The sequence below is a fragment of the Opisthocomus hoazin genome, chromosome 2 (genome assembly GCF_030867145.1).
Source record: "Opisthocomus hoazin isolate bOpiHoa1 chromosome 2, bOpiHoa1.hap1, whole genome shotgun sequence".
Lineage (NCBI taxonomy): Eukaryota > Metazoa > Chordata > Aves > Opisthocomiformes > Opisthocomidae > Opisthocomus > Opisthocomus hoazin.
The window spans coordinates 5073914-5095316 of NC_134415.1; the positions used below are offsets into that span (position 1 = coordinate 5073914).

At 51.0% G+C, this 21403-nt stretch overlaps 2 protein-coding genes across 3 annotated transcripts in view; one reads left to right on the forward strand and one right to left on the reverse strand.

Moving 5' to 3' along the window:
- The window catches only part of GNPAT (glyceronephosphate O-acyltransferase), a 24960-nt gene extending 13378 nt beyond the window's left edge, over positions 1-11582 (reverse strand). The window contains exons 1-6 of one of the 2 annotated variants that reach the window (XM_075412040.1): positions 11364-11582; positions 7623-7814; positions 4888-5064; positions 3906-4035; positions 571-698; positions 48-123 (exon numbers count right to left, since the gene is read on the reverse strand). In XM_075412040.1, coding sequence (XP_075268155.1) covers positions 48-123; positions 571-698; positions 3906-4035; positions 4888-5064; positions 7623-7814; positions 11364-11582 — 922 coding nt within the window. The remainder of the gene's footprint in view (positions 1-47; positions 124-570; positions 699-3905; positions 4036-4887; positions 5065-7622; positions 7815-11363) is intronic. The other variant, XM_075412042.1, reaches the window with a different exon arrangement.
- Positions 11579-20925, forward strand: FSAF1 (40S small subunit processome assembly factor 1). The gene is made up of 7 exons (XM_075412043.1): positions 11579-11688; positions 11755-12005; positions 15579-15635; positions 16881-16976; positions 17611-17697; positions 19227-19273; positions 20570-20925. Exons 1-7 carry the CDS (start codon positions 11628-11630, stop codon positions 20697-20699), a joined length of 729 nt encoding a protein of 242 aa, XP_075268158.1. The 5' UTR covers positions 11579-11627; the 3' UTR covers positions 20700-20925.
- The last annotated feature ends 478 nt before the right edge of the window (positions 20926-21403 follow it).

Consider the following 21403-nt stretch of genomic DNA (forward strand, 5'->3'; position numbering starts at 1 on the left):
AGCCACTAATGAAAACACCAACAATCAATCGTTTTCAGCAAACCTACCGAACTTTGGAGTCAGAGTCTTGGCAGTGCGGCTTCTAGTCCCTTCAAGGAAAAACTCGATTGGGGCATAGCCACTCTGCAAAAATAAAACAAACAAACAAACAAAAGCGCCAGTCAGAAAAACAAAAACCTTTCTTCACCGCCCACAAATAATTTTAAGTACTTAAAATGTAAGGAAGTGTTTTTTAACAGAAGCCATGCATGTCTAACTCCAGTCACCTCTAAGCCTATACTCATCCAGTGTATTTGCCACACCATGTAGTTAAATTCATGAAAATACTGCGTCTGTCATGGGGTACGGGCACACAATCCCAGGCAAATGATGAGCAGCGATTTGTTTGCCACCTGCTGCTGAGCTGTAACAACAACAGAGTGCACGCCTGCTCTTCACCCACAGCAGTTCTGAGGCAAAACTCCTTTCACCAGATCACACTGAAGATTTTCAGTCACAGAGCTATAACATCACGCGTATTTCACACGAATCGTTGCAGCACACGTTTTGAGAGCTCAGTACTTTATTTACCCTCAGCATCATTTTTACATATTCAGCAAACACTGCCCAGTAGAGTCTGTTCCCACCGAAGGAACGTCGCATGAAAAAGGCGCCTGCCCTTCGTAACAGCTCACCAACTATTTTCATTCCCAGGAAATCTGAAAAACAATCAAACAAAAACCAAAACCATATACACAAAACATTAATATCAGCCAGCGAATCAACCACTTTCTCCAATACACCGATTCAGTTACCAGAAGATCATCTCTTTCAAGGATTCTGTTGTTGCAAATGCCTTTATTTGCTTTCAGATTGTCTAGCAAGGCTTACGTAGACACGAAAGGCACACGATAATGCATTTTCAGGTTTTTTTGTAAGCTCAGAGCAATTTATTTTCATAATTTAGAAGGCCAGATTTCAACCGTAATAAAGACCAAGTTTTTGAAGTACACTGCCTCACTCACAGAATCATAGAATGGTTTGGGTTGGAAGGGACCTTAAAGCTCATTTGGTTCCAACCCCCCTGCCATGAGCAGGGACATCTTCCACCAGACCAGGTTGCTCATCTTCAGAAAAATCAGTTACCACTGAATGTATCATAGAAGGCACAGAGATTAATTGACCAATTGCACTACATTATACTATCCATGATCCTGACTCATTACTTTGGGAGGCGTATGCCAAACCAGCTTAAATTTTTCATAGTTTTCATAGAATCATAGAATGGTTTGGGTTGGAAAGGACCTTTAAGATCTCCCAGTTCCAACTGCCCTGCCACCACCCCAGGGTGCTCAAAGCACCATCCAACCTGGCCTTCAACGGTACCACAGAGAGGGCAGCCACAGCTTCTCTGGGCAACCTGGGCCAGGGCCTCACCACCCTCACAGGGAAGAATTTCCTCCTTAGATCTCATCTAAATCTGCCCTCTTTCAGCATGAAGCCATCACCCCTTGTCCTGTCACTCCCTGCCCTTGTACAAAGCCCCTCTCCAGCTCTCTCGCAGCCCCTCCAGGCACTGGCAGCTGCTCTAAGGTCACCCCAGAGCCTTCTCTTCTCCAGGCTGAACAGCCCCAGCTCTCAGCCTCCCCTCATAGGCGAGGTGCTCCAGCATGTGACTGCACCACTCAGCTTGGTGTCATCGGCAAAAGTGCTGAGGGTGCACTCAATCCCACTGCCCATGTCGCCGACAGAGATGTTAAACAGCACCAGTCCCCCTGAGGAACACCACTCGTCACTGGTCTCCACTTGGACATCGAGCCATTGACCGCAGCTCTTTGAGTGCGACCATCCAGTTTCTAGTTTTAAACAATGATGGTCAGTGCTGAACTTGTCAAAACCAGGTAACACTTAACAAATTTCTTGGGGAAGCATTTAAAACTAGTCTCCACAGCAGCTGACCATGAGCCGCTTCAGCCTCCTTGCCACCTCAATCCACGAAACACTTGAGAACATTCACTCAGTAAAATAAATTCACATTTCCAGCTGCAACGCTGGCAATGACTGCCTTGAAGATGTCATATAGTACATCACACACATATTTTCATTCATATAAGAAAAAACAGATAAAAAGGAACTGGCTACGGGACCCTGGGCAGCAACAGCAGCTGTCAGAGCTTCCCATGTGCAGAGGTCCATCTTCTCCCCTTGCTCTCCTACTCCCCTCCCTCGCTCACCACAACACAACCTCTGCTGTCCCCTCCCTCACCTCCACCCTCCAGGATGGCAGCTGCATGCCCAGCGCCTCTCCCCACCCCACAAACTGGGACCGAAACGCATCCTTTCGCACACCTCCAGCCCACACCACCTCACCCGCTCTGCGCCTCTGATCTGCCTTGCTCCCAAGACAGAAACACGATCCAAGCCCTGCTAGATTCCTGCTCATGTCCTGTATGAGCACGTACCCTGGTGTTAGTAGCAGCTCTCAGCCTCCCCTTAGCTAACCCCCATAGATCTATCCATCTGCTACTCCAAGCCAAGCAATAACTAACAAAGCAGAGGCACTTGCCACCTGTATCAGGAGACCACCGCTCCACCCAGCACAAGCACCTCTTGGAGAATGAGTTTGTGCACCGCACCCTGTGAACCTCTAACACCACACGCAGTAACTACAACTACAGCTGTAGAGAACTGTGTTTTCTCCAAAGGAACTTCAAATAACACACACGTGCAGCAGTATAATCAAGCTGCAAGCCCCTAGTTCTGAAGAACTTTGACCTAAAAATACCCAAAGCACTTAAAGAAGACATTAATCACTAAAAAAAAAACCCTCTAAGCTAAACTAATAGTATCTTAAGATGCTATTCTGAGGCCCAAAACTCAAAAAGGCTCTAATCCGAAAGTCAGCAAAGGATTACACCGATGCCTACGGCAGCAGGAGAGCAGATTTTGAACGTGACAGGTAAGCAGCTGCGACACCTTGATCAAGGTAGCTATGAGACGCCAACTTCTGAATTCACCAGAAGCTAGTCTGCCTCACCCAGAGGCAAGACACCATGAACTCAAAGGCCAGCAGAATCTCGTCTTCCCTACCAGGTACATTCTCCCAGCTTCTCATGATTTTCTGCTGATCTTTCTAACTTCTCCCATGAAAAAGCAGACTACAGCAGAGTCGTAGGCTCCCAGACCTTTGCTAGCTAGCGCTGCACCAGATCCGAGGTTGCTCTCTGCCTGCTGAGAAGACCTGGTTGATACCCAAAACTTCCAAGATCCCGTTTCTCAGTTAAATGGAGGATGTTCAGGATTTTCAAAAAGCACATTAGCTGGCAAGATATTTACTGCTAACGTCTTCAAGAATTGTTTCCCGCAAATAAAACTGGCTTCAACTGCTTTTGAACTACGTGTGTCCAAAATCTTGCCAATTTGTCCCCTGCTGTGAAATTTTGTTTCCCAGCCAGCTCTGCCCTCAGCACTTCACGTAACGGAGTCCTGCCAACGCTTCAAGGGAATCGGCTGCATCAGCACCTACCACGAGGCGACTGGCACTTCATCCCTGGCCATTACGACCGCACTTCAAACTGTATAAAATATCACAAAAGGTTCTGCACACACAGTAGCTCCTTGGCAAGTTTTCACCTGTTCCCAGGCGAAAAAAAAGGCAATATAGAACTCTTCATCACAGCACCTATCCTTGCCCCAGCCTTGGGTCCACAGATGGGGTACTTCTGGCCAAACTTGCTGTGGAAAAATGCACCTTTGATTGGACTCAGCACTGACGTGAAGCTTTCAGATGCTGTAGAGTTCTCACCCACGGAGGTTTTAACAAGACGCCCTCGGAACAGAAGTTAAACACAACTCCTTACAGCAGCAGCTACCCCTTGCTATTGATCCTGTGCATCCTGAAAACACGGTTGAAAGAACAGACTTACCTATTCCTGCAGCAATGACAGGCAGAGCCAAGTCGTACGTATATAGCAAATAAGACAGCATCAAAAAGTCTACGTAGCTTCGGTGACTGGGCAGCAGCACAACTGGATGCTCCTGAATGGCGTGTTGCAACTACAAAAAAAACAACCAGCACAAACAATATTGTTCCAATATTTACAGGCTTCTTACAGGCCTTCGCAGGGCTCATGACAAACAGAAGATGCTTTGTTTGAGGGTGGTTTCTCTGTCCACACACTCTATACCTTTTTCAGCATGGAACCGTAGGAAATTAGGAGCAGTAGCTATCAGACTCGCAACCTATGGTTCCACCAGCATCGCAGGACTCCAAAGCCAGGGCCACCCCATTACTTCACAGTCTAGTTCAAATCCCCTGAAGGGGATGGGAAACCCAGTGGGGGCTGTCAGGGCTGACATCCTTGCTGTCTTCCAGGGAATGCACCGCACCCTCCAGAGCAGCGGCACCCTGCAGTGAAACAGGGGACAACAGCTCCCCGGGGCACCGTGGCAAGCTTCAAGCATCTCTTGCCTCAGAGGTGCACAGCGTTTCACCACTCGTAGTTATACGAAGGTTTTGCAGAACAGCCAACCCACTCAGCCAGGTAACGTTAGGTATTCACCCCCAATTCAGCTAAATGCATTATTAAATTGATAATATCAGATAGAAAAACTCTCCCAGGGGCTGACCTAACAGAATCACTGACACATGACTGCACCTTACATGTACTCCTTACCATAGGCAGCATTTGGACAACGTACAAAAAGTCCTGCTGTTTGACTCTAAATAGTCGTATATCATCTGTCTTTGCCCCCCACTTACTAAGAAATGCAGTAATAAGCACAAGTGCAATATTTTTTCATAGGGTATTTATCATATTTGTTACTTGGACCAAAGATTAGAGTCTTTGTCCAAGTGACTGGCATGAAAATATTGTAACTTTTTTTCCCCCTCCCACCAGTACTTACTCTCTGCATTCCTTCTTCATTCACACAGACTCTCTGGAAAAGCCGTTTAAATATTTTGCTCAGAGTAAAGGCAAAAAATCGGACGGCTCCCAATTGCATATTGTGGCCCATCTCATCCAGGATTTCCATGGCTTCCTCTTGAATAATATCAGGCGATTCTCCCACCTCTTTTGCTAACTAAAGAGAAACAAACCAAACAAAACGGCAGTCAGATGTTGTTCCCCTCTCCTTGCCCATGCACACCGTTCTACACGCTACAATTACGGCAAGAACTACCGCAACAGTCAGCAAGATCTTACTCTACACGACAGGCATGCCTCTAGTCACACAGCATCTGTCCTGTGTCAGCCAGCAAGAGAAAGCCAAATTAAAGCTGCTCAAGATCAAGAATGAGCCGAGATGCCGATGGCGGCGGGGGTGCAACAATTTCCCCTCTGCCCCGAACGCGCCATCTGAATGTTTTAAGCTGTAGCATCTCCAAAGGAGACTGAAGTTTGCAGAACGTTTCCTGCATCACTGGCCTGAAGAAGGCTGCATGCGATTTCCTTTGACTAGTAAAATGAAACCTGTGTCTGCAGAGATATTCACAACGTAAATTTTTGAAGTGTATTTGGGTTAGATTTTAAGACTTGGCTGAAGAACCTCAGCTCTACCAGGCTTGAATTTCTTTGTAATGCATTGCTTTGGCAATGGCCAGCTGAAATGCACACAAAGCGCTGTCTCTGCCGACTTTGCATATCAATGCTCTTTTTTCTGTTGCTATGCACATTCTCTTTTGAAGCTTCTTAAGGCAGACTTAAATAATGGTAATTCCTCCTATTTGTTACTTCGAGTTTAGAAATATTTAATTGAAAAGTTAGTCTTTTACTGTTATGGAACATGCTTTTTACTGGATATGGAGGAGGAAAGATGAGGAATGGCAGAAGAAAAAGCCTCCAAAAACAGCACGGCTCTGTTCAGAGGCAAACACTGCTTACCTATTATTTCTGTTTTATGACATATGAGAAAACCCATCTCCTCCAATCTACCTCCATATACCACCTTACTATTGAATCTTCTTCTTCAGTTGTGTTTTAATGAATCCATTATACTTCATCCTGTGTATTTCCACATGTAGCTATAACTGATCCTTTAACCACTTAAGCCAGAAACTGCTTCCATTTGAGCCTGAGAAAAAACAATCTCTCTTCGAAGGCCAAGTAATGATTCTTGTCATTCACTAGAGGAGGAGATACTGTTCTCCTTCACCAGCAAAAGGCTTCCCCCACAGTTGCTCCTGTGTGAATTAAGTGCACATCAACTACAGAGCTAAGCACTTACTCCCCAAAATCAGGAATCAAAAAACCAGACCTGTCACTGACAGCAAACTAAACCAAGCCAATGCACTTCATTTCACGTACTGAACGTTAGGAACCTTGGCAATTCGTCCCAAGAACAAATTCTAGTCAGCCCATGTAAAGCTGAGTAACCTCTGCCCAGGCAGGAGGCTCGCTGCCCGCGGACGGTCGGGCACGCTGCCCGGGGCACTCTCCGTTAGATACTCCCAGCGGTCGCTAGTTCAAGGCTGAGAACCAGGCTGCCCCAGCAGGAAAACAGCCATAAAATCATTTCTCACCAGAAAAGCAGCACTTCAGAAGAAAACATCACGCAAATGCTTTTCTGTCAAATCCTCTGTAAAATATTTTCTCTCAGTAAAGGCTTTACTGTTTCTAAAGTTGAAAGATTTTTTTGATTTCGTACTACTTAGCAATTCATGATGGCAACAGGACTCCTGTGTAGGACATGGTTTAGTTTGTTACTTCGTAACAGGTTTTGATATATCATTTCCTTCTCTGGAGATATTCAAGACCCGCCTGGACGGGGTCCTGTGCGGCCTGCTGTAGGTGACCCTGCTTCGGCAGGGGGGTTGGACTAGATGACCCACAGAGGTCCCTTCCAACCCCTACTATTCTGTGATTCTGTGATTCTGTGATTCTGTGATAGGTAACATTGACCACTAAAAAAATAAATAGAAAAATGTTGTGGTAGCTACTCACTCAGGACTAACCCAAACCACTTCGATACTTCTCTTGGCCTGGAATTTCTTTTCATGAATGCTGAAAATAGTTACTCTGCTAACCATCACACACTCTTACTTCAGCCATTTCAACACAGTCTAAAATGTGAACCGGTTTGAACATAAAATATTCCACTCGTTACAAAGTAGCAGCTGCCCTTCATCTTAAAAATATGGTTACATTTCTGACAGCGTTTCTAATTCAAAGAATTCTCTGTGAAATGTAATTTTCATTTTGGGGAATGTAGCATTTATGACTGATTCGTAAATACATCGCTGGCCTGTAAAATCCCTACACGACATCCACAAAGTACAAAAACGTCTGCTAAGAAGGAAAGTGCTTACGTCTTTCACCACGCTGCTCTGTGGCGAGGACAGTGGAGGGGGGAGGGGGGGGAAAGTCATCGAGCGCACTGGAGAAGTGTCGTGTATGCAAAACCAAAACACTATTTCATGAACGAGCTATCTCACAGTCTCAGTGGCAACTCCATGGTAAATCAGTATTTGTTTTTCCTGCCAGCAGAATATGGCCCTCAAGCTAATGATTTATCTACCGGATTTTCTTTGAAACTACAGCTCTCGTGTTTGACCAGGCCAGCAACAACCTTTTTCCCCCTGCTGCTACAAAGTCTGGCTGCGTTGAGCCTGCCTCGCCTTCCAGCTCCGTGCCCAGCCCCACCTGCTTGATCACGTATTGAACTTGCTCCGACTGCAGAACGGCACTTTTAATAGCGCTTGGCTTGCAGGGGCAAAGTCCCTTGTAGATCACAGGGGTATAACATTTCATCGCGTATCTCAAGTCGCTGGACGACCGTCTTTCCTCCAAGATATCTTCAAACTCATCTCTCTTCTTCGACGTGAGCTCTTTCTGCTGGGAAGGTACAGATAAAGAATGAGACACCGTCCTCAAGACACTCGGTGGTCTGCTTGGCTGCAGAACCAAAATACCGGCGTGCAATACTTTTGCAATGTTTGGGGGGGGTTTTTAGCTTCCTATAGTGTCTGCATTCCACATTGAGTGCATGAACAAATTGCACCTGCTTGGAACAACGACACAATAGAAAGGAATGAAAAAGAAAATAAAAAATCAAATCCCAACAAAAAACCTCAACCCTTTCCAACTGCAAAGATCTCCACACCACCCTACGCCACGTTACTTAATTCCGCCCGACAGGGAGAAGCCGGGAGAACACCTGGGCTTTGAAAGTCAAAACGCCTTGCCTCCAGCCTCTCCATGATTAACAGGTATTAACTAAAACCTTTTGATTCCAACGCTAGCAGCTGCACGAAGACAAGGCCATGAATGACATTATAAAAAATCATCAACACCAAAAAATAACCCCAGTTGCATCTGGGACCTTGGTGATCTGTGCTGGCTTTCACCAAGCTTGGACATAAGGTACATAAAACACCGCCAGGCAGGAACACACCAAAAAAACCCCATTATCAGCCACGTGAAGATCAAAATGCAACACGGTGCACAGGTAGGTAAGAAGAGAGTGCAGCCTCTGAGCGCCCAACACCACTGCTGAGCAGGGAAACAAACAGGACGTCAAGGACTAACTGCGGGTCCGTCCCGCTGCGGAAATCGCAGCGACAAAACTCGTCCCCTTGAGTCAGCAGGCATCCCCTGCGCCGGAGAGAGACGTCTCCTGTTCTCTCCTCCCACACCACAGTTCGTATGAACGACCCCTCAAGTCTTTCCAAAACTGAAATTGTATCTCTCCGAACTTCAGAAGAGCAGCAACAGCCCCCAGACAAGCAAGGCAATGGGAGCAAGCCTCTGTGAAACACAAATATAAAAACATTGGTTATGATTAAGCATATTTATTAGAAGCAGATGCTAAAAATAAAAATGCTTACGCCTTCCTCTACAGCACCACTTGAAGGGTAGCGCAGGCACCCCTCTCACTCATTCGGCCTCCTCCCCCTGCACACAACTTGTGCAGAACCGGGCCGGCAGCGAAGGACACAACCCGTTGCTTCATGGGCTCTGCCGGCGACCGTTCCCGGTGCGGAGAGGGAAGCCTGGCCGGCAGGCGCACGGGAGAACACCAGCAGCAGATAAGCAAAACACCCAGCAGTGCCAGCCGGGGTTTCAGCCTTGGGAGAGGGAGTCAGGTCTCGCTGCCAGCTGAGCGCAAGCCACATCAGCAACGCTATCGGAGCAGCCGATGTTTAAAGTGAGCAGAGAGCAAACATTTAGTTCCTGTCCATTCATCAAGACAATTTGGCAAAACAAAGAAAAAAAACAACTCAAATCAGGAATATCTCCACTTAAAAACCACAAAAAAGTCCTTCAAAGCCTCAACTTTATTGAAATCCAATCTCATTTTATCAGAGAACACAAACCCTGCTGTGATGTTTGACCTTCTCAGATTCTTTTTCCCACACAGTGCAGTCAAATTTGGACACCGTCCTCCTACTACAGCACCATCTGGTAGATTCTCTAACCCTTCTTTCCCCCACTGTAGTTTAGAGAATTGTCCCACGGTAGCTGCAGAACGAACTCTCCAGAGACTTTTTAAACAATCCTACACAAGGTATTAAACCCAGGTCCGTATTCATTTAAAACTTCCAGTGGATTTTTTCTCCCGTGTACGGTTTAGCATTACAGTTTTCAGTCTTTCTTCTTCCACAGCTTTCAACTAGTTGGTGTTTTACAAGAGCCAAGCAAGCTAAGGACTCTTAAGCAGACTGGAAATAGTTTGTATTAACCATCTGCTGCCACTGACACCTTGTATCAACCCCCTTGATTAAATATAAGGCAGAAAAAAAACCCCTTATGCTCTATAATAGAAAAAAAGATCGCTCAGAACAGCACCACAAAGAATTAGTTCGCTCTAAGTATACACCCACGTAGCTCAGTATGGGACAATCCATTGCTCAGCAAACCTAGGCAAGATTTCAGTCAAATGGCAACGTTTAAATCCCGCAACGCGCAGCCACACGAGCCCCGCTCGGGTACCGTCGGCCGCACCGGCAGCCACCGCGCCGCTGCAGCCACTCCCCGACACGGCTCTGCCGAGCGGAGCTTCGCAAAGACCGCGGCCGACTGCAGTGTCACCCCTCTGCTCCTCAGTTCACCTTCACGGGGCTGAGGAGCAACCGATTTCACGCCGTGGCAATGGGTATTTCCACGCCCTGTCCTTGAGCAGCGCGGAGGGAGCCAAAACACAACACTTCACCGACCAGTGAGGAAGTAACGCTGCTTTCACACACCACAGCTGAGCTGTTGCTCCAGCTCCAGCTGCTAACTGGTACAGAATCATAGAATAACTGGTATAGAATCACTAGGGCTGGAAAAGACCTCCAAGATGATCCAGTCCAACCAAGAGCACACGCAGAAAACACGCCGCTGGGGACCCTGCCATGGGGAAATGCAGCTGCGTGCGCTGTTACTGTGGCGTTGGTGGAATAAAGCAGGGAAACAGCGGGAGCGTGGAGCTCCTCTGCCTCCACCAAACCTTTGGAAGAAGTAAAAGGAGGGAGCTCACGATGCGATTGGGATCACAGAACCCCAGCACGGCAGGGGGTGGAAGGGAACTCTGTGGGTCACCCAGTCCAACCCCCCTGCCGAAGCAGGGTCACTCAGAATGGGCTGCACAGGACCATGGCCAGGCGGGGCTTGAATATCTCCAGAGAAGGAGACTCCACAGCCCCTCTGGGCAGCCTGGGCCAGGGCTCCGTCACCCTCAGAGTGAAGAAGTTCTTCCTCCTGTTCAGCTGGAACTTCCTCTGCTTCAGTTTGTGCCCGTTGCCCCTTGTCCTGTCACTGGGCACCACTGGAAAGAGTCTGGCCCCATCCTCCTGACACCCACCCTGCAGATATTTATAAACATTTATTAGGTCCCCTCTCAGCCTTCTCTTCTCCAGGCTGAACAAGCCCAGCTCCCTCAGCCTCTCCTCGTAGGAGAGATGCTCCAGTCCCCTCCTCATCCTCGTAGCCCTGCGCTGGACTCTCTCCAGTAGCTCCTCATCTTTCTTGAACTGGGGAGCCCAGCACTGGACACAGCACTGCAGATGGGGCCTCACCAGGGCAGAGTGGAGGGGGAGGAGAACCCCCCTCGACCTGCTGGCCACACTCCTCTTGATGCCCCCCAGGATCCCACTGGCACCCCGGGCTCCCAGCACGCAGCCGAGGGGACGCCGAAGCTCGGGCACCTCCCGCCGGAACCAGGCGCTGCCCCTCTCTCCCCCCAGCCCCCTCCTCCAAACCCAGCCCCCCCCGCCCGAGGCCGGCGCAGGAGCCGCGGGGACCAAACCAAACCCAAGGTCAGAGGAGCCACTCCCCCCTCCATGCTGGGAGCACCCCCCTTCCAAACCGGGAACGGGGTGGGGGTGGGGGAATTGCGCCAAGCGCCGTCATTCCGCTCCAGAGTGAACGGCGCGGGGGTGAGGCCGCCCTCCCGCCACTCACCGAGTAGATGGGCGCCGCAGGCCGCGCCCGCCCGGCCGCCGCCATGGCCCTGCCAGCGCCGCCGCCCCGCTTGCCCGCCCTACCCCGTCGCGGGGACCTCCCGCCCGCCTCCTCCTCCTCCTCCTCCTCCTCCTCCCGCGGCCGCCATGGCCCCGCGCCGCCCCGGCTGGGCCGCCCGGCGCGCTGAGGCGGGGGGGGCGGCGCGATGGGCGGCGCCATCTTGGGAGCGACGGCAGCCGGCGGGGGCCAAGCTTCCTTGGCGCCATGGGGTCGCGGGAGCCGTGCCGCCGGCTGGAGGCCGTGCTGGGCGCCCTCTACGACCTGGGTGGGTGAGCGGGGCACCGGGGGGTGGGTGTTCGCTCTGGAGCGGGGCTGACCGTTCGCCGCGCAGGTGAGGAGCCCGCCGCCGCCGAGAAGGAGAAGGAGGAGGAGGAAGAGGAGACCCCGGGAGCGCAGCCGGCGGCGGGCGGGCGGCGCCGAGCCCGCGACTTCTTCGGGGAGCTGCGGGCCGAGCTGGGCGCTGCCGCCGCCCCGCAGCCCCCCGCCGCCGCCGCCCACCCCCAGGCCGTGGAGGTCGTGCTGTTCCGCGGGAGGAAGGGGAAGGGGCGGCCCGGCCCCGCCGCAGCGCCCGCCGGCCGCCAGGTAGGCCCCGGGGGGGGGACACACACCAGGTAGGCCCCGGGGGGGGGGGGGACGACACCAGGTAGGCCCCGGGGGGGGGGACGACGACACCAGATAGGCCCCGGGGCGGGGGGGACACACACCAGGTAGGCCCGGGGGGTGGGGGGGGGACACACACCAGGTAGGCCCCGGGGGGGGGGGGGGGTGGGGGGCGGCACAAGGCCTCCGGGCTGGGTCTCTCTGGTGACGCCCCCAGCCAAACCTTCTTCGAATTCCCTGTTTGCACAGAAATTGTGAGGTGGTTCCGTCACTGCCCCCTTCCCGTGCCTGTTGCTGCCCTCACGCTGATGAGGTGCAGTGGCCTTGATGGCGTCCGTCATCCCCCCGCTGTCCCGATTCCCAGCCAGGCTGCTGGCGGGAACGGGGCTGGAAGAGATGAAGGCTGGTGAGGAGCTGGGGCTGTTCAGTCTGGAGAAGAGGAGGCTGAGGGGGGACCTTATCGCTCTCTACAGCTCCCTGAAAGGAGGTTGTGATGAGGGGGGAATTGGTCTCTTCTCCCAAGTAACCAGCGATAGGACAAGAGGCAATGGCCTCAAGCTGTGTCAGGGGAGGTTTAGATTGGATTTTAGGAAACATTTCTTCATTGAAAGGGTAGTGAAGCACTGGACCAGGCTGCCCAGGGCAGTGGTGGAGTCCCCATCCCTGGAGGGGTTCAAAACCTGTGTAGGTGTGGCACTTCAGGACATGGTTTAGCAGGCGTGGTGGGGTTGGGGTGACGGTTGGACTTGATGATCTCAGAGGTCTTTTCCAACCTTAATGATTCTATGATTCTAAGACTTGTTTTTTCCAGTTTCAGAAGATCTCTGGATAAATGCCCTGTATCTGAAACAGGTGTGTCCCAACAAAGTAAGCTGATCTGCGGATAGGGCTGCCGATATGGCAAGAAGTGAATGCAAACAGAAAGCAAAGCCTCTTGGCTACCGCTCTGCCTCAGCGTTTTGTGCGCTGCTCTGTTCGTGTGGATGGCTGTGAGGTGCCGAAGCTGCCCCCTCTTCTGTGCCATCACCGCGGCACTCGGCTGTTCACAGGCGCTGTGCATCTTACAGAATCATGGAATGCTTTGGGTTGGGAGGGACCTTCAGAGGCCATCCAGCCCAACCCCCCTGCAGTGAGCAGGGACATCTTCACCTGGGTCAGGCTGCTCAGAGCCCTGTCCAACCTGGCCTGGAATGTTCCCAGGGATGGGGCATCGACCACCTCTCTGGGCAACCTGTTCCAGGGTTTCACCACTCTCATGGTAAAAAATTTCCTCCTTATCTCCAGTCTAAACCTCCCCTCCCTCCGTTTAAATCCATATTCCCTGTCCTATCGCAACAAGCCCTGCTGAAAATATTTTCCCCATCTTTCCTATGGGCCCCTCCAAGCACTGACAGCTGCTCTAAGGTCTCCCCACAGCCTTCTCTTCCCCAGGCTGAACAGCCCCAGCTCTCCCAGCCTCTCCTCCCAGCAGAGGGGTTCCAGCCCTCGGATCATTGCTGGGGCCTCCTCTGGCCCCGCTCCCACAGCTCCAGCTCTGTCCTGTGCTGAGGGCTCCAGAGCTGGACGCAGGACTCCCGGGGGGGTCTCAGCAGAGCGGGGCAGAGGGGCAGAATCCCCTCCCTCACCCTGTGCCCACGCTGCTGGGGATGCAGCCCAGGGCACGGTTGGCCTGCTGGGCTGCCAGCACACACTGCCAGGTCATGTTGAGCTTCTCATTCACCAGCACCCCCAAGTCCTTCTCTGCAGGGCTGCTCTCCATCCCTTCATCCACCAGCCTGTATTTTGTGCTTGGCGTTGCCCCAGCCCATGCGCAGGACGCTGCACTTGGCCTTGTTGAACCTCATGAGGTTCCCACGTGCCCACTTCTCAAGCTTGTCCAGGTCACTCTGGATGCCATCCCATCCTTCTGGTGTGTCAACTGCACCACTCAGCTTGGTGTCATCTCCAAACTTGCTGAGGGTGCACTCGATCTTCCTAAGTCATTGATGAAGATATTAAACAGAACTGGTCCCAGTACAGACCCCTGAGGGACACCATCTTGGAGGACCAGTGTTGGGTGGTCAGTGTGGGAAGGCACGGCAGCATCAGGTCTCAGTCCTCTGGGTTGGTTTGTGGGTGCTAAATTCCCTCGCACTGCCAAAAATTGTAGCTGAGTTGCTTGAACAGAGAGGCCCAGGTTAGGCTTGGCTGGAGGCAGAGTGGCCTTCCACGCCGAGCAGAGGGTCCCCTCCTCACTGGTTGGTCTCCAGATCTTAGAGGTTCTCTGGTTGTTTGCTTTGAGCTGTGTTTATGGCTGTAACATCAGAAGCCCAATTCTGAAATCAGCTCCGATGGCCCAACACGTGGCTGGCTTGGATTCAGGGAGACTTACTGGTATCTGCGGTTTGACTGCTTGGAGTTGGGAAGCTCAAGAGACTGACCAAGCAGTTGGCCGAATCCATAAATTGTTCTGCTTTTTGCAGCATGTTTTCCTCTGAGCACTCCCCTAGGTATTTATTTTCTTATGCTTTTTACAGCTTAATTTTTTCTGCCTGGTAGCCTCTTTAGTAAAATGTCCCTGACAATAACCAGGTTTATCTGTGGCTTGGGAGCGGGCAGAGCATCCACACGGAGAGGTGGCTCAGCGCGTCCTCCCCGAAATCGAGAGCTGGACGCGATCTGAAACAGCCCTGGGAGATTTGTTACCGCTCTGAAGCGCCCCACGTGAGACTCTCCCGCAGCGAGCGGGCAGGGAGCTCTCCCGGGGCTTGTGTGCTCCTTCCTAGGCTACGGTCTGGCCCCCCCGGAGAGTTCCCTTCCGGACCGAGAGCTGCTGGTGGAAGGTGTCCGTGTAAAAGGCGGAGTAGAGAAGACGAGAGCTTTCACTGATCTCATTTTCAGCAAGCAGTTTCTTCACACAGCGTTGAGCGGGGTCTGCCGTTTGCTGACGGTGCTCCCTTTGGAGCTGCTTCCCTTGCACGAGTTAAGCTGGAGGTGTGCGCTCATGTGTGGCCGTGCAGTTGGCGATGAAGCTCGTGCCTGTTGCCACCAGCTGTTGGTACCTGGGCCGTTGCCACGGTGCTCCCCGTCTCAAACAGAATAGCTTAAAAGCTCCTGTCCTGTCCTGCATCAGCAGCTTGGTACGGATTTGGAAATGGAAATGTGCTTGATGCATAGCTCGTGTGGCAGTTTTTCTCTTATAAAACTCAATTTATCCTTGAAGGTATAGCAATTATCGCAGCTGTTAATATCTTTCTGAATTATGAAACTCTTTGTAAGAGTTAGCAGATGAGCCAGGTAAGAAAATGCAGCTCCAATCTATATGCACTGTACCCCATAAATTGTGCAAGGTCGTTGCACTGAGACCATATAATATCTGCATATTAAAAGTGCCGTTGAGACACTCTCTTTTAATAAATCCAGGTAATAAAGCTAGAAAAAGATACTGCTGGGAAGCTGTGTGCTCTTCCCCACAACCCGTTTTACGTTTCACTGCTTTCCGAGAAACTCTGACAATCAGCATTTAAACTGGTGTTACTGGTTACATTAATTCAAGGTGTTTTATTTTGTTTACAGGCCAAAATAGCGGACAAAGAGAAAAATGCGAACAAACAGGAGTTTAACTTTGAAAAAGTAAGTCAGCGGGACCTGTCGAGTCTCCGTATTTGAGTCTGTCTGTGTACGCCCGGGAAAGCCACGGTGGGAGCGATGGGTGTCCCCGAAAAGGTCGTCTGCTGCGGGTGAGGATTTCCTGGTGGCCGCAGGAGGAGCGCGCTGGCTGTCGTCGGCTGCTCCGTGGGGTGAGACCAGGCACATAAACCCACTGCACCGGTCTGTAAGCGAATCCGTGTCTAAGCAGGACAATGCCAGTTATTAAGAACAGATGAGAGCCAGAAGAAAAAGAAAAAATGTCATCTGCTGTTTCAAAAACAGATGCCAACGCACTTTTTTTTCCCCCTGCACACGAGATCAGAGCTCGAAGATGAACAGGGTGGGCTTGGAAGAGCTGTGCTACACCTTACGGGTACTCCCATAGCTTCACACAGCGAGCGTACAGCGATCCTGCTCCAGTCCCTACTGAAAGATGAGAAAGGCCCCACTGTTCATCTTCGAGCTCTGATCTCCTGTGCAGGGGGGGGGAAAAAAAAATGTGTTGGCATCTGGTTTTGAAACAGCAGATGACATTTTTTCTTTTCTTTTTCTTTTGGCTCTCATCTGTTCTTATATGATCATAACTGGCATTGTCCTGCTTAGACACGGATTCGCTTACAGACCGGTGCAGTGGGTTTATGTGCCTGGTCTGGGCTCGGGGACGTGCTGTGATCCAGTGGGATCTCTCACTGGGGGTGCTGCGGGGAGCCCCGTGCCGCTGAGAACAGGGAGGATCTAACCACTGCCTTTGGAAAGGCTGTGAATTCACCGCTGGCTTTGCTAGGGTGTGTAGGAGTGTCAACTACACGCGTGTAGGTAGTCACACCACTGCCCCTTCCGTGTTTCTCACGGGCTAGGAGCTCTGCAGCCCAGGAAGGAGGATGCTCTGTAGATGTTGGGTGCTGTAGGCAGCCCGTTTCGTTGCTCTTTGTGCAGCACAACAGGGTTCATTTTCGTATGGAGGAGATCCATTCATTGTGGTGTTTTATGTGAAATGAGGAGAATCAAAAATTGTCCCTGAGAGATTAAAAATTGTCCAGAGATCAGACGGACAGTGGTTAACTCTTCTGCAGGAGAGCTCCAGACTCAGTTTTATCTTAGGGCACCCTAATTTCAGGTATCAGCCAGGTTTTTGGGGGGAGTATGACTTTGTTGTGGTGTCAAGCGTGGTTTTACAACGGATCGGACAAATCATGAAACGCTTGCAAATTCTCTGCAACGTTTTAGGCTCGTTTGGAAGTGCACAAGTTTGGAATCACTGGCTACAAGAAGCAGGAGCAACGCTTGTGGGAACAGGAGCGCGCGGTCATGCTGGGAGCCAAGGTAACGTCGCTGGGACAGCGCAGGGAAGCGGTAAAAGGCACGGGGGGGGTGGTCACTGCTGCTTTAAAACACGAGATCCCAGCCCCGATCCTTCTCCCACTTCATCCTTGCCTTTACATTTTCTATTCTTTATTGTCTGTTTTTGGCAGTCGTTTGGAAAATCAGTGTGGTTGTGTTATCAGAGGTGTTGTGGAGATGACATAGGACTAATTGGGGTGGAAAACAACATGTACTCATTTTTAATCAGGCCATACAAAACTAAATTATAGCGGAGAAAACTTTTCAGTTTTGTTTATCATCAGTAGTGTAAAAGAAAAAATTACTTTTGTAGTTCTTTTTTGGGGGGGTGGGGAGGAGTATGGGTTTTCCTTCTAGCTCGATGTGTATCTGGAAACCTTGTAGGATGGATATAGAGCATAAAAATCCCTCTTTACAGTCTCCACCAAGAAAGACACGATCTCTGTGTGTCTACCTTAGATCCCTTCAGTCCCTTCCTCTCACCCAAAAGGAAATAAATGATTTCTAATGTTTTACCACCACCACCTGAAAAATATTGTCCATGCAAGTGTGCGAATATTTTTTTGAACCTATTTGAAAGATTCATCACTGGTATCCTTCCCAATCTTCACTGCAGCCCCCGAAAAAGGAACATGTGAACTACAAGACTTACCAAGAGAAAATGAAAGAGAAAAAAGCAGCGAAGGAAGAGGAGAAGGGAAAGGTTTGTGTGAAACTTTCTGTATAAAAAGGCAGCAGGTGAGACCTAGCCCGAGAGCCTGACAGATGATGCCTCGGGCGCAGGAGTGCCTGAGCTTGACGCCTGCTGCTCCCCGTGGCGTGGGTTCCTGGCTACAGCAGCACCGATTTCGTCAGTGAAAGCTGTTTGTGTGCAGGGCACAGAGCTAGGCTTGTGTTGTGGTGGGTGTCACTGCCTCATCCAGTGCTCTCCTGGGATGCATTAAGAGTAGTGTGGCCAGCAGGTCAAGAGAGGTTCTCCTCCCCTCCACTCTGCCCTGGTGAGGACCCATCTGCAGTACTGTGTCCAGTTCTGGGCTCCCCAGTTCAAGAAAGATGAGGAGCTACTGGAGAGAGTCCAGCGGAGGGCTACGAGGATGATGAGGGGACTGGAGCATCTCTCCTATGAGGAGAGGCTGAGGGAGCTGGGCTTGTTCAGCCTGAAGAAGAGAAGGCTGAGAGGGGACCTTATAAATGCCTATAAATATCTGCAGGGTGGGTGTCAGGAGGACGGGGCCAGACTCTTTCCAGTGGTGCCCAGCGACAGGACAAGGGGCAACGGGCACAAACTGAAGCAGAGGAAGTTCCAGCTGAACCCGAGGAAGAACTTCTTCCCTCTGAGGGTGACGGAGCCCTGGAACAGGCTGCCCAGAGGGGCTGTGGAGTCTCCTTCTCTGGAGATGTTCAAACTCTGCCTGGACAAGGTCCTGTGCAGCCTGCTCTGGGTGACCCTGCTTGGGTAGGGGGTTGGGCTGGGTGACCCACAGAGGGCCCTTCCAACCCCTCCCGTGCTGGGATTCCGTGGTCCTTTGAGGCTGATAGACTGATGACACAAAATCGTCAGGGTGTTTTTTTTTTTTCTTCCCTGGCCTCTTAAGGGTTAAAAAATGGTGTTCAATTAAAGTTTGTTGCGTGTTGTCTAACCACAGAGAGCCGGATCTTCAGCTGGTTTTTTATCAGCACAATTCCATCTAGGATCTCGCTCATTATTTAAAGCGAGGGTGAGGTTTCTGTTGCATCCATCCTCTGGCACGGCCCGTCTGGCTCCAAGCCCACTCCCTGCCTCCCCGTGCAGTCTGCTCATGTGTGATTGCTCCGTCAGCCTGGTTCCTGCCACCCTCTTCCCCAGGAAACCTGCTTCTCCTCCTCCTCTCTCACGCGTCTCAAAGTGCCGCCAGTGCCCGGCCAGACCCAGGCGAACCCTGTCATGGACGGGGACGCTCCGTCAGGCGACCAGGCACGCTTGCTGGTAGCGAGTCCCTCTTTTGACCCCCTCGTGCGGCTGGATTTGTGCCTCCTCCCGTGGCAGGGGCAGCGGGGTGGTCATGCGAGGGCCGTGCCTGCCGCACGGTGACAGGGAGGGCTCTGGACATCGCGTGGCCTGGCAGAAGGTCTCCCCACCCGCTTTAAAAGCCCGCTGCGAGGCGACAGCTGCCGCCTGTTTTGTGTGCGGGTGGCTGTTTGGCCACGATGCTGTGTTCCTTTTCCATTAAAATATCTTGTCTTTAAAAACAGGAACAGAAAGGTGATGCTTTTAAGAAGAAGAAGAAAGAACAGGAGAGGTGAGATGGTTTTAACGTGTTAAAATTCACTTGCTTTTGTGTAGCCTCCCCAGTGTGTTGCCCGTGTGTGACTGTGCACAGCCCCGCGGCAGAAGGCACGCACATGGCAGGGGAAGGAACTCCTCGAACTGCAGAAGAGCTGTTGGTCACCAAATGGTGACCTCGCTCTGCGTCTAGCAGTTGCAGAGGCTTCAGCCCAGAAAGCCAACTGTATCCTGGGCTGCACCAAGAGCAGCATGGCCAGCAGGGCGAGGGAGGTGATTCTGCCCCTTTACTCCACTCTCGTCAGACCCCACCTGGAGTCCTGCGTCCAGCTCTGGAGCTCCCAACACAGGAAGGACATGGATGTGTGGGAGCGGGGCCAGAGGAGGCCACGAAGATGATCCCAGGGCTGGAGCACCTCTCCTACGAGGACAGGCTGAGGGAGTTGGGGCTGTTCAGCCTGGAGAAGAGAAGGCTCCAGGCTGACCTTAGAGCAGCTGCCAGTGCCTGAAGGGGCCGACAGGAAGGATGGAGAGGGGCTTTTCACAAGGGTGTGTAGTGACAGGACAAGGGGGAATGGCTCTAAACTAAAAGAGGGCAGATTTAGATTAGATATTAGGAAGAAATTCTTCCCCATGAGGGTGGTGAGGCCCTGCCCCAGGTTGCCCAGAGAAGCTGTGGCTGCCCCCTCCCTGGCAGGGTTCAAGGCCAGGTTGGATGGAGCTCTGAGGAACCTGGGCTGGTGGAAGATGTCCTTGCTCATGGCAGGGGGGTTGGAACCAGATGGTCTTTAAGGTGCCTTCCAACCCAAACCATTCCATGATTTAGTTAGGCAGCTGAACTGAGAATGTGCCAGTTCTGCCCTGACACAACTATGAGTGCAGTGGGAGCTGAGATGGATGGAGATCCTGTCTGTGAAGCCAGGAGATGCCACTTGCTCCGAGCCCGGAGAAGTAATTTCTGCCAAACACAAGCCGCGGTGGGCAGAGGCTGGAAAGGTGGCAGAGGCAGTCTGAACGATGGTGCAGGAGCTTCACCCAAACGTACTCTTTATCTTCATTCTCTGTCTGAAAGTCTTTGGTTTTGAAACTGTTTTTAAAAAAATGTAATTCATTCTGTAGCGTGCTGCGAATTTTGAATGGCTGTGCAGGTCATAAATGTTCTGGACTTACTGCCTGCTGTGGTTTGATATTCCATACTGAAAACAGCGATGGCGTAAGGAGGTGCCATTTTTCACCATACTGAGGAGCGTTTTCATGCGTTTCTGGTGTTTCATAATTTTTTTTTTTTTTTTTTCATCCTTTACTATTTCAGGAAGGCCAAAAGGAAGAGATTTGTGCCCAGCATCTGGCCTGCAGGACAAGTTGGGAAATTCCGCGATGGGACCTTGATTCTGAAAAGCCGTGACATAAAGAAAATTAAATCGTCGAAAGTTATCAAATGAACTTCTGGTACAGAGTGCGATGGACAGTGCGCCTGAGGTGCAGTCACACTGCTGCCAGCGCAGGCCTACGGACCCTCTCGCCCTCCCACCATGTCCTCATTTTTTTTTACCTTATTTGTTGCTGCAGGATTCCCTGTCTTCCGTTCCGCCTCGGGAAGAATATGAGAATTTACCATTTTATAAATAAAAATAAGATTTGTTATTCAGAAGGCTACACAGGCTATTTTTATCTGTCAATATGTGTGAAAGGAAGCATTTCACTTTCTAGGATCTTGGCTGTAAGCAAAATATTAATTTAACCAATTAATGGATTAAAATACCTCAGCTCTCTGCTTTCATCTGGAAGGAACATGGAAAAAGCAATACTGCACTTGCTGTGAGCCTGAAGCAGGCTCTCAGACACTGACCGGGCACCCGGCTCTTTCTGCCTCTGTACGAGCTGTCGGTGGATGGTGGAACTGCACAACGAGGAGTCTTCCTGTCTGGCCAAACCTCGTAAGGTCGCAGAGTTACCCGCTTTGGAATGAAAATGAGATTTTTCTGAGGTTTTGTCCCAGGTAAGGTGTAACTTGTGTATCTCTGCAGAGGTCTCCATGTAGACACCGCTTCAAATGGTGGTTTGGTTTTGTTTTTTTTTTTTTTTAAATCACAACAAAACTAAAAACATGAAAGACTCGAGGCCCGAGCCGAAGGAGGCAGAAGAC